At 33.7% G+C, this 18,558-nt stretch overlaps 3 protein-coding genes across 3 annotated transcripts; all 3 read right to left on the minus strand.

Moving 5' to 3' along the window:
• Window positions 1–1,887: 1,887 nt before the first annotated feature.
• LOC123924544 (GPCR-type G protein 1) lies at window positions 1,888–10,030 on the minus strand. The gene is made up of 11 exons (XM_045977486.1): window positions 9,587–10,030; window positions 8,323–8,861; window positions 7,139–7,227; window positions 6,100–6,192; window positions 4,660–4,686; window positions 4,452–4,538; window positions 3,750–3,821; window positions 2,930–3,060; window positions 2,533–2,684; window positions 2,362–2,408; window positions 1,888–2,258 (listed from the first exon to the last, which is right to left on the minus strand). Coding segments are annotated over exons 1-10 (1,407 nt in total). The 5' UTR covers window positions 9,802–10,030; the 3' UTR covers window positions 1,888–2,258; window positions 2,362–2,406.
• Window positions 10,031–12,078: 2,048 nt separating this feature from the next.
• LOC123923735 lies at window positions 12,079–13,412 on the minus strand. The gene is made up of 2 exons (XM_045976458.1): window positions 13,283–13,412; window positions 12,079–13,003 (listed from the first exon to the last, which is right to left on the minus strand). Exons 1-2 carry the CDS (start codon window positions 13,410–13,412, stop codon window positions 12,183–12,185), a joined length of 951 nt encoding a protein of 316 aa, XP_045832414.1. The 3' UTR covers window positions 12,079–12,182.
• A 3-nt stretch (window positions 13,413–13,415) lies between these two features.
• Window positions 13,416–17,976, minus strand: LOC123922123 (helicase protein MOM1-like). The gene is made up of 6 exons (XM_045974868.1): window positions 17,733–17,976; window positions 16,472–16,883; window positions 16,247–16,317; window positions 16,009–16,127; window positions 15,311–15,415; window positions 13,416–14,874 (listed from the first exon to the last, which is right to left on the minus strand). Exons 1-6 carry the CDS (start codon window positions 17,974–17,976, stop codon window positions 13,420–13,422), a joined length of 2,406 nt encoding a protein of 801 aa, XP_045830824.1. The 3' UTR covers window positions 13,416–13,419.
• Between the last annotated feature and the right edge of the window lie 582 nt (window positions 17,977–18,558).

An 18,558-nucleotide genomic window follows, 5' to 3' on the forward strand; every position in this document is an offset into this window, starting at 1 on the left:
CAAATCTTATGTCATATCTTTGACGGTTTGTCTTTTATGATTTTCTTTTTTACGTCAATAATGGCTTGAGTTCGAAAAAAACGATTACAAGTAAACTAAACCAGTGTCGCAATTTCTATAATAGTAGATGAATTAAACTGAATCATACACGAAACATCATAGTGGAACCCAGTTCGCTCCCCATTTCCCAATTCTCGTAACTTATTTTTCTTTATAAAAAAGAAACACTAAAAAAAACTAGGTATCATTTGCGTGCAACTCTCCCTAATCGTTCGAATCTTCTGGGACTCAAATGAGTGGCAAACTCGAACATACGACCTTGATTAAGTTATAAGAGACTTGTGTCATCTCATCTAACCGCTTTTGCGTTAATTTTTTAAAAAATTGTTATATCTTTGACGGTTTGTATTTTATGATTTTCTTTTTTTTATAGCAATAATGGCTTGAGCTCGAAAAGAAACAATTACAACTGAATTTAACGAGGGTCACAATTTCTAAAATAGTAAATGACTAAACTGAGTCGTACACGAAACATCTTAGTGGAACCTAGTTCGCTCCCCAATTCTCGTAACTTATTTTCCTTTATAAAAAAAGAAACACTTAAAAAAAATTAGGTATCATTTGCGTGCAAATCTCCCTAATCCCCGAGTATTGTGGGACTCAAATGAGTGGCAAACGCTAACAAATGATCTTTATTAAGTTAAAAGAGACTTATGTCATCTCATCTAACCGCTCTTACGTTAAGTTTTTTTCAAAAAAAAAAAAATCTTTTGTTATATCTTTGATGGTTTGTCTTTTATGATTATTTGTTTTTTATAGAAATAATGGTTTGAGCTTGAAAAGAAACAATTACAAGTGAATTAAATGAGGGTCGTCATTTCCAAAGTAGTAAATGACTAAACTAAGTCGTACAAGAAACATCATAGTGGAACCCAATTCGCGGTCACAATTTCCAAAATAGTAAATGACTAAACTGAATTGTACACGAAACATCATAGTAATTTGCTCCCCAATTCTCGTAACTAAAGTACGTTTCAGGAGACTTCCAACATGTCCAATTTGATCGCCTTAACCACCACAACTCGAGTGATGGAGTTAAAGTTATTTATATGGAAGGTCGTTTTAATGTGTATTTTCTTTTTTTTTTGAAAAATTAATGTGTATATAACATAACATTTAACTAAAAAAATATGTATATATACTTATAACATACGAAAATTTTGAGACTTAGAGGAGGTCATGGCTTTTTTTTGAAGCGAAAGCTTATAACTAACTTAATAACTACATATTGAGAAATGAGAGATTTTACAATGTAATTATCTTATCTTAAATATGAGTCCTACTTGGTCTCTCGCCAATATAAATATGGGTGATCCTCATTAACCTCACACACATTCCGTACATAATTTTTTTTGGATAAATCAAAGGTATCTCCGCGTGCAACTGCAGAGACTAATTTCCTCGAGGTAACTGAGATCCATTTAAGGGGTTGATCTCTGCCAAAAAATGTTTCTCCATACGCACCGACCAGGAATCGAACTCAGGACCAACATGATTAAGGGACCCAAATATCTACCGCTTGTGCATAGTCAAAATTTTACTTTATACTTTGTATTGTTTTAACATTGATGTGTCTCTGCAATCTGCATGTACAGTTTCTATTGGAGTAGTTAGAAATGATTCATCAAGAAAAGCTGATAATATTTATGTTCCCATATCGAAACATCAGTGATCATCGTGGCCCTGGAGTATTAATTAACATTGAAGTAAACAATAATGGAACCTCAGAGTGGAGGAGTGAATTCTCTCCCATAAAATCACCATCTAATAAAATCTAGGCCATAGATTTGAAAAATAAAAAATTTAAAAAATATGGGGTGATGGAGGTTTTAAAAAAGGTGATCAAATTTAAAATGGATATTACTAATTAAGCCAACAATATAAATTATTCAAGACAAACAACTGAAATATTGGAGAGGGAATTCCACTTATGGATAATCCAAAATTACCAATAACTAAGTATGTTGCCAAGTGCAAAAACTATTCACATCCAATTCATTCTATGTATTAAACAAGCAGAAGTAAATCTACATTCAAGGTTGCCCAACAACTATAACTGCTCGGAAGTTTCCACTGTCGGAAGACGATAATCCAAATGGATATTCTGATTGATTTGGCAGTATGAGCATATGTTGATATAACAAACAATATCAAGTATCAACCTTCTCTTCCAGCATGGATTCATAATCAGCTATTCACTGGCATATGAAAATAAATATATAGTCTCCATCAGTTATCAAATTAACATAAATGCATTCATCTACAAGGTTTAACTACCGTGTTTAGTGGCCTGAGCCATACCTTCCGTGGCGGTAGAAACTATACATGTATACAGGAGTATATGTTTCCTGTTTTACATTGAAATAAACAACAAATATAGTAAGTGATTCAATTCTTTATCAGCAAAAGGTATATAATTCACAGTGCCTAGAAGAAGATTATTTCATATTCAAGTGGTACAGTGACACTCACAATCAATTGGATGTTTGTCAATTTGGCGAGATGTATAATGTGCGGATAGTAAAAGTAGTGAAAGGAATGCACTAGCCACAAAAATTGCATCAAACCACCGGTGATAAAAGTCAAATTGGATATCGCCACCCAATACCTCTGTAATAATAATCCTGTCAATGAATTCGGACATCATCAGACCCTTACTTCAGTTTGCTACTATGAGTTGAATTCTAAACAATGAAAAGTAGTAAGCTGATTGTATAGATATAAAATATGATGGAAAGGTTTACTTAAACGTTATTGGTATTCTTCATTCTTTCGAAAGGCAGTAAAAAAAGAAAGGAACAAATAGTTTCTGTTTGAGTGAATACCAGTATGAGAGATTAGGAACAGTAAACCAAGCACACACTTATACCTGTATTCAGTGGCTAAGCTTTTCCTGATCAAAAGAATAGAAGATAAAAAATACATTCCCATTATCTCGGACAAAAACAGAACAACATTGCTGGACGATCCACTTCCAACTCTTGAAACAGCAAAAAAGAACTGAAATCCGAAAAAATTGATGTTAGGCTTCATAATAAGTTAAGTTAAATTGTATCTCTCATTATAATCCTTGTTATCTTTCAACTTGACAGCTTTCTTTCGTTTTAAGTTAGAAAGTTGATGTTCAGTGGCCATTATTTCAGTGGTGACGAGGATAGCATCTCATAATACATTAATAGAGGTTCTGCCGTTCTGTCAAAGTGGATACTTTGACATTATAAGCAAGTATCCTTTATTTGTTTCTTTATGTTCAACAATTTTCTTTTAAAATATTTATAAAAAAATAAATTGTAAAAGGATATCAATATTGTTTGGGACTTTGGGTAGGTTGTCTAGTACCGGAAGATATATTATCTCATTTATTTGTGCCAGGACTGTTCATTGTTTACTTTCTCCTATATCATATTTTATTCTTTTGTAGATCATCCAAGATTGTATGCAAATTCAGCCTTAAAATTTTCCATATGTTTTGGTGGTTCTAAAACCACATTATTATTGCATATTTATGTATTTCCTAAATGGTTCCACTGGCCCACTACACAAAAAAGGATTAAAAAGTCTAATAGTAACATAACTGGCATTGAAAAAAAAAATAGTAACATAACTATCCAAGAAATATCAAATGGAAAAAAATTTAGTCAAAAAAAATCAAATGGAAATAAAATAGCAATTGAAAGCAGCAGAAATACCTTCATTAAATTTGTTAAGAATCCACGCACTGATATCACAACCAACAATCCAATGAATAGCAGGGAAATATACTGTAAAAGAAGAATGCAGAAAAATTATAAATCAATACAATATAAAATCATGTAACACCATACAAATTCTAGTCAATAACAAAGGAACGGGTGCATGAGAGAAGAACTGGGAGAGTAACAGAAGATTATAGCTTCTTATTACAGAATCTACAAGTCTTCTCTCTACATGCCCAAACTGACTAAGCCTAGTTTCCACCAAACTCTCTGATGCCGTCAATCGTCATTTCTAATTCTATCATGTCTAGTCTTACAACACATCCAATGCAACATCCTCATCTCTGTCTTGTTAAAAAAAAAAAAACCTCATCTCTGCTACGCTTATTTTATTCTCGTGTTGGTTCTTTACCACCCAACAATCTATGCCATACAACATCACCGGTCTAACTTAATTGTATTTATTAATTAAGCTCTGTATATATTTATCCTAATTAATTTAGAACATGTGCAGTGTAAATAGAACAAGGCCAGCTTAATAGCCTCAGCTCATACCTATATAAGTACATAACTCTTTAGTCTTTACAAAATACAAAAATCCTAATTTGATCTTTAAAGAAGAATGCATTAGGTTTTACAGACACATTGACAATCATCTATTCTAGAAAAAGAATGGCATACAAAGTGGACACCAACCTGAGATAATAAGGCTGCATTTATTCCAATATCAAAAAACTGTAGGAATATACTTATCATCCTTGTCACGGGATCAACCGAACCAGCCTATAATACAAACAAATTGTCACCAAAAAAGCACAATGACAATATGAGAGTAGTCCAAAAAGTGGAAAGAAGTAATTATATTTGGAAAATACTAATAACATTACAAGGTATGATGTATTACCTGTTTGAAAACAACACTTTGCAATGACTGCAAAAAAACAATTAATCAATTAGGCATATTGACTACAATAAATTCAAAAATAATAATTAAAAAAACACTCACTAGAAAAATAGTCCATCAATATACTATTACTGCTAATACTACCATATAGATGTCACAAATTGGAAAAACATATGTTCAGTCAACCTCAATTAAACTTTTCAACACAGTAATATACTTTCTCTGTCCTATTATGCGTGTCACACCAGGTTTTTAGACACAAATTAAGGAGAACTTATAAGCGAAAGAAAGAGAACAACAATTTTACCAAATTAACTATATCAAGCACTAGTGTGTTCACCATTATCATAAATGCAAAGTAGAGGATAATGACTTGGGAGTAATGCATAGTATTAACTGGACGGTACAATTGGAAGAAAAATAATTATATTACATTGGAAACGGAAAATGTCACTCATTGTGAGAATATTTTGTTGCAAATGTGACACTCATAATGTGATAGAGGGAGTAATTCACCAATACAAACCATAAGTGTATGGTGTTCCGTGGTAAGATGAAAACAAAATTCTATGTTTAATTTCCTTGAAACATATTAATGACAAGAAATTAGAAATGATCTAGAAATGGCATTGATATAGGATGATCCTGCAAGAAAATGCTCATTTCCTATAACTATTAGTAACTATATTTGACTTTTATTACTATTTGGATTAAATTGAAAAAGAGAATTATGTAGGAGCGGAGAAGGAATCTTTCCTAAAAGGATAACAATGATGAGAAATCAACTTTTGCTCTTATCTTAAAAAATTATACAATTACTGTCTAACTAAATTCACCAAACCCCTTCAATTCAGATATTAAATACAGAAGGCAGCTTAAGGTGCTGAGATTCTTAATTATAGAGATAGCATGTCACATTTAAAGGTAAAGTTGCAACGAAAAATCTTTATCTAAGTATTTCTTAAATTCATCTGATGCAAGACAGCACTAGCATCATGAAAATTCAGGGAGGTTAGCGGTGACAAAACAAAGAGTACCAAACATGAAAATGGGCCAAACATCAGGGTTTAATCTGCATATTGTCCTAATTTTTGTTAGGGAACTGTACTAAGCTTCTACTTTAAATTCATATGGATATTTTGGTAAATTTCATTTACCCACATCGTGAGTTTTATTTAGGTTCAGAATTATGAGTTGGAATGCTAACCTAATTAGCAATATATTCAAATCTTGAAGAATAAATTGAAAACATGTTATCAAACAAATAAATTTTTAGTTTAGCATCAGTCAGCAAATAGATTTCTGGATTTACCACACATTGCTTCTGAGCCATTTATACCTTAAGAAAGCTCTAATTTACCATTACAAGCATTAGTTTTTCCAACAAACCCTGATTCTAGACTATAAAATATGAAGTTATTCTGTCCAATATCACAATACCTTGATCATCTTATACACACAATAAATGGAACAAGCATATCCTAGTAGATTCTGCATATGTCCTTTCCAAGTTCGAGAATATGCAGCAGCTTCCTGCATAGTTAAAACCATTTTCATATTAAGCAGATTTACATAGAAAATGAGAAAGTGCAAAGTTCAATCGCATTAATTTTTTTATACAAGATGAAGTTGTTTTTTTCAATACAAAATAAGGCTCATAATTTTATCATTGATTACGACATGCATTCTTCAAAAGGCAGTCATACTGCTATCCAGTTTTTTTAAAGGTCAATGCCATAGTTTTTAGTGATGATTGTTATGGTTTGGGAGCAGTTGCTTTGATTTTCAAGGTTTCATTCCAGCAGCTGCAAAACCCTTAAGCAGGACGACATTGACAAGTCATGTACAGTTACAATGGGGTATCAATTACTACATTCAGGACAAAAGTACCCTTCTATATTGAACTAGAACTAGATAGTTTGCAATCAAGAGATATAGCTTTGTGGGATGTTCAATTATCTCACTATACTATTTCTTTGTTAGTGCTAAAAATGTTGAGGATCACTGTCCATATCAAGAACTTAAACCTTAACACAGGCCTTACTTCCAGAAAGTTTTTATAATGGAAGAGTGGTTGAGAAAGATTCAAAATATAGGTTTAAATATATTTTATCCCTAAAAATATATCAATTTTCGGTTTAGTCTCTGTGAAAATATTGTTTTGTTTTTATCGAGTCCATAAAAATATACCACTTTTTGCTTTTGGTCCATGGTATTTTGTTTTAGTCTCTGCAAAATTTATACATATTGGAATTGGTCCGTGTAATATTAATTGTAGTCTAATATGCATATTTGGGATTTTAAGTGTTATCAAAGCATAGTCCAACACTATATTAACTCAGAAATGAAATTTAACGAGAAGCAGCATATGATATGAGAATTGACTATTATGGAGTAAATGTCATGAAAATAAATATATCTATTTGCACAATCCTAAAAAAGTGGGTCGGGGAAATCCAAGATATCAAATAAAGTAAACCTTTGCTTGACGAAGCTCGTAGATTTCCAAGAACAGCTGCTTTGAAAGCTCTTCTAAAGCACCTACCTCAGCTTCCATGCCTTTGATATCTTCACATTTAAGAAAAGAAAATTTTAAAATTTGTATTTGATAATTGATAATTTTATAACATAGCTAAAGGAAAATAAGAATATACAATCAGATGTACCATTATTAAATTAATTATTTGATGACCAGTATTCAAAACAAAATTCACATAAAACCCTGACTTGAGCAAATTTTGTTTCGAAATTCCAATCATATTTAAACACGGTAACATTTATTTACATGATTGAGAGGGGAGGCCCCATTTTGATAAAAAAAAAGGAAACACACATAAATTGAGCAATGGAATCCAATCTCTCTGAATAACCAATATATAAAAAGGAAAACTTGTGCTATCCAGTCATGGTGGGGACTGGGGATCCACAGAAGGGTCGGACCTATTTGTCGGTTGTGGGTATGTTGCAACCATATCTTGCATTTACAAGAGGTTGATTCCAAGACTCAAACTTGTGACCTCCTAGGCACACGACAGTAACTGCCAAAGACTCCCCACTCTCCCACTTCAAAGCCATTTACAGCTCCTGCCATAGCAGAGTCTGAGGAAGGGGCAATCACTACAAAGAAACCCATAAAAACTACCAAGGCATCATAGAGAAGCTAAAAAAATGATAGATACACCTTTAGTTATTTGGTTTTTTGCTCGTTAGTTGGTAAAGAGGTTAGGAGGTGACAATACATAGGAATCGAGGCAGAATAAGTAGACGGTTGGAAAGTAACTCAGTCTTGGAAGAGTTAGCATTCTAAGTCTATGTGTAACCGACCAAGACCCATCAGTAAGGGATTCCTTCTTCTGTTTCTGTGTCAAATTCCCTTTCTTCCTGCTCAATTTTCTAGCTAATACTATAAAAAAAAACTTTCTCAAAGAAATGATAATAGTTGGTAAGATATTATCCTCGAAAACTCAAGCATTAGTCTCCAACTGAACACATAAACCACAGCATAAACACATATCATTTTTCAATCTATATGTCTTTGGTACACACTTTTCTTTGCTTTATTGATCATGTAATTCACTAATACTATATTCACCTAAATTTTTATCCCTAAAGTAGACACCTGAAATGGAGTTTTGAAGAAGAATAAAAGGAAACTTAACTAACCTTGTTCCTTTTGGTCCTCTTGCACAGATCGAACAACTGTACCAACAATACGTTTGATAAAAGATCTAGCAGTTAACCTCTCCTGAGAACCTTGGTTAATCTCCATCTCAATTTGAGAGAGAATAATTTTCTTTTTCTTCGATATAGCAGTCTCAATTGACTGCATTAGTTGTCTTTCCAAAGCCTTAATCTCAGTTTCCTCAATCTCTCTAATGAAAAGTGATAAATAACTATACGGCAAGTTAACCGCACCAAAACCAGATAAAACAGCCATAACAGTAACACCAATGACACCAATTCTACTAACCAATTGAGGCATAGTAAAGAAACCATTATCAGACGACGGCATTGGAAAATGAATTCCCATTCGCCAAAAGCCATAGAGAAAAACAATCAAAAACAAAAAAGCTCCAAGTGCAGCCCTTTCAGTTCTCAAACCACTGTTTTTAAGCATCAAGTAACAATGATAATAAGGTAAAAGAAATACCAACAATAGAATCAAACAGAATAAGTCAATCTTCCAGTTCACCAATCTTGCCCTACAATATAGACCAGATACATCAGTTACTCAATAAATTAAAAAAATGAATAATTTCTTATAAAAAGGAACTTGCCCTACAATATACACTACATATAAATGAATTATTTCTTATAAAAAGGAATTTGCCCTACAATACAAACTAATATATACTTACATTACATCAGTTATTCAATATAGACCAGAAGCATCAGTTACTCAATAAATCTAAAAAACGAATTGTTTCTTATAAAAAGGAACTTGACCTACGATATAGACTACATATAAGTGAATTGTTTCGTATAAAAAGGAATTTGCCTACAATACAGACCAATACATCAATTACTCAATAAATCTAAAAAATGAATTGTTTCTCATACAAAGGAACTTGCCCTACAATATAGACTACACATAAGTGAATTATTTCTTATATACATCAGTTATTCCATATAAATCTAAATTGTTTCTTAGAAAAGGAACTTGTGTGTTTGCGTACATTATAGACTAGATACATCAGTTATTCAAGGAATCTAAACTACAGGCAACATAAACCAAATACATCGATCATTCAATGAATCTAAACTCTGGTCGACCAGATACATCGGCTATTCAAGGAATCTAAACTACAGATACATCAATTATTCAATGAATCTAAACTTTGGTCGACTAGATACATGAGTTATTCAAGGAATTTAAGAAGTGAATTGTCTGTTATAAAAAGGAAAGGAGATAGTAATTAGTAGTTACTCTTTGGAGAGGATGGGAATGATTTCGAAGAGAACAAGTTGAAGAAGATTGCAAGAGAAAGAAAAGACGATACTGAAAATGATCTGAACGAGAACACGTTTCTCTTCGTATTCTTTGTAGAGACGACGGTTCAAAAACCATAGACCTGCCCAACCAAGTGAAGAAAGACATCCTAACACTATCGAAGCTTCGAAGATTCCTCTTCCCCAACCCATTTTGGTTTTGGTTGCAGAGAGAGAGAGAGAGTGTGTGTGTAACAGAGTAGTTAGTAATAGTTCAAATCAAGAATGAATGAATGAAGAAATGAGAATCCACCATGCCGAGAGGTTACTGGAATGGATGGATCTTGTTTGGGGGGAATGTTAATTGCTAAGCTAAGCAACTCCTCCTCGTCTAAATTCTCGATTCATTTTTCTCATTCTCAAGGTTATGTTTCTCTTTTTCAATTTTTTTTAAAAATATTAATTAAATAAATATTGTCAAAAAATATTAATTAAATAATGTATTGTAAAAAAATAATAATAATAATAAATATTGTCAAAAAAAAATTAAATAAATCATTTATTTTTTTGTACCAAAGGGCCGCAAGGAGAAAAATAGAAACTACAAAGTTAAAGGCAAATATGAAGCCTCATGAAAAATAAGTTTTTGAAAATTTTCGGAAGGAGCATCAAAATATGTAAATCAAAGAGTTTAAAGAGTTCGTTTGATATGCAAAATGTAAGTATAGACAGAATAATACAAGATATAACGACACAGGACAAACGTTTCAGGTATTGAACAAATTTTGGTTGAAAAAATGTTATTTTTGTATTTTAGACAACTTGTGCAGAGGTCAAAAAGTTGTCCCGTGGTTCAGTGAGAAACAAATTTCAGTTTTTGTCACGTCCCTTGGTCCCCAATTTGTCCAGTACCGGGAACAATTTTAAAATCGAACACATCAGTTCATAATTTGTAAATCACGAATACGCTGAATCAAGGTAGGAATATTTTCGTTAATGATGTGATTTCTTTTTAGCATTTTGATTAGAACCTTTGAGTCACTATCCACTAAAAGGTGTGTAATTCCTTGTCTCATAGTCAAATCCATGTCGACCCAAATCTTCGCACGGAGCACATTACAAATTCCAATTTTGCAGACATAACTAGCCTAGCAAACAATGCTACTATCATGAAGAAGAGCTCCACAACCTAAAAGATTCATTGAACTTTTGTGTTTGCCTTCACATTTGAGCTTGACCCAAGCTACCTATCGAGGTCGCTTCCAATCGATGAAAATAGTATCCTTTTGTTTGTTTTTTTTTTTTGACTGAAAAATAGTATCATTTGTTGAGGCATACTAGTCTAACAAGGATGAGAAGAAAAAAAGGCGTTAAGAGACACTCAAAGATCTTTTTTCAAACCTACCCCCATTTCGAGTCAAGAGAATGGTACTATCCCGCCGTCACCCCAGAATGATAAGGGGTGATCTCGTAGTACTTGGTCTGTGAAGATACATTGTTAAAGTGTGTTTTCTCGCAGCTATCAATCTCCCTTACCATTTTAAAAATCACTTTAGTTGGATTATTGGGGCGGTGGAATCCCTCTTCAAATAAATGTGTTTTTTATTGTCTTATAATACGCATGTTGTTTAAAGTTTTGCACACAAATTAAAAAATATAATTATGTTGTCAAAAAAATGCATGTCTTGGAGACTGCACCAGAGTGTTGTGTTGACGAAGAGGACTTTGTAGCACGGTGTAGACGAAGAGGACTTTGTTGCACCTTTAGCGGATAGAGAACCACGACTTTTTGCAGAAAGGTTAAATTCCGGAATTCATAGGTTGCATTGATAGGCTAGTTGCGCAGTTGATGCTGTCGTTTTTAGTTTGAATTGATATGCTCGATGATTATATGTTAATATGTATTGCATATTATGTATCGCATTTAGCACGACTCAAAAATATTTTCCGGTCATAACAATTTGCATAATTTTTTGTGTGTTACCATGAAATAATTTCATAATTAATTTGTTAAGAATATAAAAAATGCAAAGTAAGGGCAAAGTAAGGGTTTATGGGGACTGAGATTGTCTGTTGTAACTGCCACATACAATTTCACGCAGTAGCCAATCTCGGTCATTAAAAACTGATCGGACGACTAAAATTTATTCCATACAGTTTCATACAATTTTGATCTTAACCGTTCGTTTTTTATCCGACGGTTTACAACAATTTCTATGTTAATGAAGTAACTGCGTATGATCCGTTTTCCGGGTTTATGGCCAATACCTCCACCCACAACGTCATTATACCCATAAGTTACAACATTGAAGAGGATCCACAATGAATAAAAGCATGAAAATAAAGAGAAAAAAAAATTGGAGGTAGGAATTGTGGTTATTGAAGAAGGAAAAAGTGGGTGTGCAAGAATATAAATTAAAATCAAGGTAAATTCTTAGGTTGCTGAGTACCATACTCTCTCAACAAAATAAATTTAAAATCTAAATTTATTTTAATATAAATTAATATAACAATATGACATGACATTAAATATTGCCTAGGGGCTACTGCTAACCAACTTTGGTACCGAAAATTTCAGGCCTAAACACAATTGTCTATCTCCTATTAGGATTCATGTGCATATCCTTGAAAGATAGAGTATGAGTATGGGGGGACAACCCTATATTCTCTTGCCCATGCACCCCATGAGTACCAACCTTAGGGGTAGCCGTTGGTGGCGGCATTGGTTTGGCAAGCCGTTGAGATAATGATGATGAGAAATAACTTGCAGGAGAATTACTGGGTACTGCAGGGAGACTTGGCATACCATATGGAACTCCAACTATGTAAGACTGGTTATGCAGTGCAGGGATACATATCTCCGCGCCAGCTTGAAGATTTCCTGAGAGTAACGAGTTGGAGTCGATACAAGATGGTTTTGTAGGGTGACTTGGAATACCGTGTGGAACTGCACTGACACATGAAGATGGAATAAATGTTGAGGATACATATAGATTCTGTGCAGGAGTACGTATCTCCACACCAGGTTGAAGATTTCTTGAGGCTGAAGAAATGGAGTTGATGCAAGATGGTGTTGCAGGGTGACTTGGCATACCATGCAGACTGACGCATGAAGCTGGTATAAACGCCGAGGGTCCATAAGGTGGGAGATGTGATGCCTCCCCACCTGCTTGAAGATTTCCTGAGGCTGAAAAGATGGGTTGTCTTGCAGAAAAATCCCTGAAAATTTCCGATGTATTGTAAGCGGCCTGTAAAGCTGGTGATAGTGCCATAGTATGAGAGCCAGATGAAGCGTATGAATTCTGCTGCAAAGTGGCTGCAACATGTCCACGGGAAGATGGACTAGAATCAAGAGAGTGATAAGTAGCATTTTGCTGTCTTGGAAGCTGGTGTAACATTTGGTTAGAACCTGCATCTGGCATTAGTATAGTAATTTTGTTAGAAAAAGATAAAGAGAAAAACAAAGAGCTGATGGTCGTAAACGAGTGGAATATGAAAAAGAAGAGATGCATAACAACAAGTTCCATGCTTAATTATTGCCCCCTAAATATATCTCCACAAATATCTTATTGGTAATTCAGATGCGTTTACCAGAAGCAAATATACTATTTACTTTCGTAAAAAATTTATAATCGATAGAATAGTAGATGTCAGACATTCCAATGATTTCTGCAATTAGCATAAGGAAGTATACCTTGCAGGTGCAGCATTCGTGATGCACCAGGAAACTGAGGATTAGACTTGGCATTGGCCAACATCATTTTTAAGTAAGCTGTTTTCTCGCACTCTTCCTCATATTTAGCCTGAATCTTCTTCATTTCCATCTCAAAGTTATATTTCAGCTGTAATTCCTGTTCCATCAAATACAATAAAAGGAAGGTAAGATATAAAATCTAAATAAATATTCTCACAGCAATGAGTAGAGCAGAAAATAACCATTAGTTCACGAGTTTTCACATTTTGCTCATCATGTTCCCTTACTGTTGTTTCCAATTGATTACGAAATTGTACTGCAGTTTGAATAGGATGATTATTGATAACTTTTTGAGTCGACAAATTTCTTGTGTCCTGAGCTCTGACTACACTAGACACATGGGAATCAATGACCATGTTCGAGATTGGAGGCACTAATTGATGCTTACGTGAACCAACTTCTAAATTTGAGGCAGGTTTCTCAGAGGCTTGATTTTGAAACGCAGTTGATGCCACACAAATCTTGCTGGAGAGAGCATTTTCACTAGAGGAATTCCGGTTGGAAGAATGTAACTTCTGCATCTGCTCTATAGGCTCTGTGACCATTGAAACATGATTGGATTGATTAGAAGGTAAATCAATACTTGGACTAGGAGGTGACTCTACGGATGATAATGGCTTCAAGTGCACTTGTTCTTGAGGCTCAATGAGATTCACTGGTCTAGATACTGAAGTCACCGGGGACGAAGTGTTTTCTGTCATGGTTTTATGTACTACTTCCTGGTGGTCTGATGTAGTACTTTCATTCACTACCACATTGTCTATTAATTGACATTCAGCCTCTTCGCCGCTAGAAGAGATACAAGGTCTTGATGATACGACCCTATCTAAACCTGCATCGGATTTTTGATCCGTTGACAAAGAATTCAGAGTTGCATTCTCTTGATAATCAGTACTTTTGACTGTATTAGGCAACCTCACAGCTTCCTCCCTACTCAATTCACTGGAAATGGTACATTCACGACTAGTTTCTAACACTTCATCTAGTGTCCATGACTCTCGGAATTTCTGCCTTGCTTCTAACTTCTTGGTCTCGAAAGCCTGGAGACGTACTTCATGCTGTTTTTTCAATTCCGCAAGTCTTTTATAATATTCTGCTTTGTAATCCTTGAGCTTCTGTTTTGTCATCACATAATATTTTTTATAAGCTCCCAACTCTATTTTGTACCTTTTTGCAAAATCAGACTCTTTGGTCTCGATATCTTTTTTCAAATTATTTTTACTTTCCAGTTGCATCTGAAGTAGCTTTCTCCATTGGTTTTTGCGCTTCTGACTTTCATCAATATTTCTGGAAACATACGTTTCGGTCGATTCAACATGCGTAAGCCTACTTGATGATTCATAAGCCTTTGGAGAGCCAGTGACATTAGAGTTTTCTTTGAGTAATAAAAACTTTTCCCGCAGATCCCACAGCATTGTATTAATTTGATCAACGGCATGTTTCTTACAGGCAAAATTCAAGTGCCTCTTTGCAAGAATGAGGGAAGCTTCAATGTCAAGTTTGTGCTCTAGCAAAGAAGCAGCTGTCAAACACTGAAAATTGCAAGAAAAAGGTTGTCATCAGTTAAATGTACTACAAGCAATCAAGTGAACAATATACATTATAGTTAGGAAACCGTATAAACTAATTTTCCCACATTAAATCGGATTTTGAGAAGGTAACCATATTGCAATACGGAGGAGGAGAAAATGCTAAAGGGGTCAAGTTTCCGGAGGGGAAGCTAAAGTTATTAACGAATAACTCTTACATGACACGAAATCAATCAAGATAGCATGACCACAAAAACAATTGACTTATACATCTGACCTTGGATTACCAACTGTAACATATAAAAGTGATTCAAAAATTTAAATTCCAATTTTCTGTAAAACCGAAAGAAAAAACTATGCTGCCATGCAAAGGGAGGGGAGAAAACTGAATAAGAAAAAAAAGGATGAAACAGAAGAAAAATCAAGAAAATATTCTGACCAGAGATAATTGAAAAGCCTGTAATATTGTTACTGGTTCTGCACAGATACGGTGATTGTTCATGATATATTTAAGAATCTTTCTGACCATACTCTTGACATTATCCTGCAATGTCACAAAGATATGTTAAAAAAACATCAAATATGGTGATAGATAATAGAGCTTAGATTAGTATACTAGAAATTAAAGGCATTCAAATATCTATGAAACCAAAAAACTGCTTTGAAAGGTTTTATTGCTTCCATATTCCTTAAGGTTCTCCATTCATAATCTTGAATCCATGTTTTATTTCTTAAAACAAGTAAAACTGATATTGCGGCTATTTCAATGTGTTCAATGACTTCATAATACAATAAAATTAATCCATCAACGAGTAATACATGAGCGCTCTCCAATAAAATCAAACTATCAACCCAAAAACTCGAGAAACCTGCCGCAGATCATTATAACATAAATACGTTCTCATTAAAAGCCTTAAACCATTTCCTATTTCAGATATCACTATTAATTTTATGTTCTAAACAAAATGTTACAGCACCAATAAGAAAAAAAATCAGAACTTAGCCACGATCTAGCCCTTTAACGATAAACACCAATTTGATCAATACAAAAACAATCTGATAAATAAAGTGTAATTTTTTTAACAAAATATGACAAAGAGCAAATAAAACCAAATAAAGTAAACGTAAGTTGCATACCGGGAGAAGAAGAATTTCACAAAGCTTTGCTATCTGTGGCTTCAGTGAAAGATGTAAGCTCTTCTGTTGATTCCTTATTTTCTTATCTTCAGCATTGTTCCCTTGAGGTCTACCCGAGTCTAACATTCAATTGAACAAACAAATTGAGTAAAAGACGTAATTCACATGGATTAAATTACCAATCTCTTTAAACTCTAAAATTCCATAAATAAAACTTAAAATGATGGAGATCACTGACCTTCCATGTTTCTTGCAAATGACTTTTCGTCTGTAGATATTGAAGTAGGTTGGTCGACATTACTGCTCCGCCTAAGAAAACAAACAAGATTATTAGAGATATAGTATTATAGAGATATATAGTATTAATACATACTATATATCTCTAATAAAGATCAAAGAAGCTAGAAAAATAAGCTTATGTGACAAAATAACCACCCTATAGTTTGCTAGCAAATAAAGTTACCTTATTCTTTTGGAAGACCTACTGGTTTCTACAACATTGCTGCAAGGCCTTTCTATCAAGTTGCGGTAGTCACCGTCAACCAATGTAGCAGTAACATCAGAACCCTGATCCACTACTGTGCTTTTTCTTTTATGTGTCAAATTTTCACTCTTATCATTCCTAACACATTTCTGTGATGTTTCCTCTCGATAGCAATCAGACTGACTTCTTTCAAGTATCCCACTAGTCTCGTCGTGAGTAGTGGAAGTATACTCCGCCTTCACATTGGCATCTTCAGATGGCAGAATACAATCCTTGGAAACTGCATTACAATCTATACTATTCCCTTTAAGGCGCTCATCAACCTTGCCTCCAACCATGTTGCTATCTCCTCGTGTCGACCTATTCGTACTATTTGAGTTCTCGTTGCAATCTGGCAATCAAGAATAATAAAATATTCATATAAATATTCAAAAAAAAAAAATCCATATAAACAACAATATACTAATCTAGCCTATGTTGTCAATCTCAGATAGCGGCACCATAAAAAGGCTATACCAGTATAGCTTATGCTTCTTACATAGTAAAAAACTAAATTCTAATCCATCCTTCTTGTGATGACGACTAACAATGATTCCAGTATAGCCTATGTTTCTTATCCTGTGTGATTCACACTAATAACAGAACTTTAACAAACTCTAACTAATTCATCACCACTCTATTCTATTGAAACGTAAGAAACTCTTGTTCCAACTTATACACCGATGTAACTTCTCTAAAAAGTTATGGAGCACAGACCTAGACACAGACACCCGACGCAAACACGTACACTTGCATGTCAACACTAATAATGATTTTGAGAAAATGACATGATTCAATGTAATTATATGTGTCAGTGTCCAACACTTATGTGTGACACGCCTAATCCGAGGAGTGTCCATACTTCATAGCTAAAAACGAGTTCATGAACCAGATATACCAAAATGTAACTCCTTACAATTTCAAAACCAACCTCATATTAACTACTCATTCATCTATACAACGTATAAAGCTCCCAAACTTAGATTCTTGGTGGGAACAATTTTTAGTTAGACTTTCGCGGCCCAACTCTAGATCACCAGGCGCCTCTTTCCCAGAGGGTTATTACCAACCAAAAAAAAAAATCCCAAACTTAGAAACATAGCATAGGACAATAAAATCAAATTAAGATTTACAAAAATATCCAATTAGTGAAATCAAAATTTCTTGCATGAAATTTAAGTGAAGAGGAAAAAACTGTTACCTTTAGCCTCAAAGATGGAACGCTTGGAAACTAGGGTTCTCCTTTTTTTAGCACCCCATAGGTTCCCTGCACGAGACATAATCATATTCGGGACGTGTCGGACACTCTTCTGTTGGTTGGAAACGGAGGTTCTAGAAGTAGAAGGTGAATGGTTACTCCTAGTTCTCTTTGTTTTCAACTTCTTGAGATTATCATTAGAAGAAGAAGATGAAACGTTCCTCGTAATTCTCTTTGCTGGAATCATTGTCGGTTACAATACAAATCTTGCATGTGAAGTTTCAAAAATAGCTCTTATGTATGCAAGTTAAGGAGTAATATTTTTGAACATGATTTGTTGCCGCTTTTGAGGTGTGTCTAATCGCTAAGCTATGTGACAGCAAAATACACTAATTTTTTTCTTAGTTCTTACATAATAATGTAATAATATTTTGCATATAAATAGCAACCTTTTGATGGAGACATGATTTGTTGCCATTTTTGTTTTGGTGAAAGATTTGTTACCAATTTTGTGTTGAGAAAAATACTCGATTATTATATTTATTATTTATAGAATATCCATGGTTCACTAAAAAAAAAAGAAGAGAGAATATCTTGGTCATGAATCATGGTTGACTAAAAAAAATTAATATCTTGAATCATGATCATGATTTGTAACAAAAAATATTTATAGAATATTATGATCATGATTTGTGAAAAAAATAAAGAGAGAATAACATGATTTTGATTATCTTTATATACTTGGAATTTTATTATTCATTTAGATCTTTTATTTTATCTAATCAAATAATTTAATTTTAAATTGAATCAAATCAAATTTGATGTAATC

This window comes from Trifolium pratense, linkage group LG4 (genome assembly GCF_020283565.1).
Source record: "Trifolium pratense cultivar HEN17-A07 linkage group LG4, ARS_RC_1.1, whole genome shotgun sequence".
Taxonomy (NCBI): domain Eukaryota; kingdom Viridiplantae; phylum Streptophyta; class Magnoliopsida; order Fabales; family Fabaceae; genus Trifolium; species Trifolium pratense.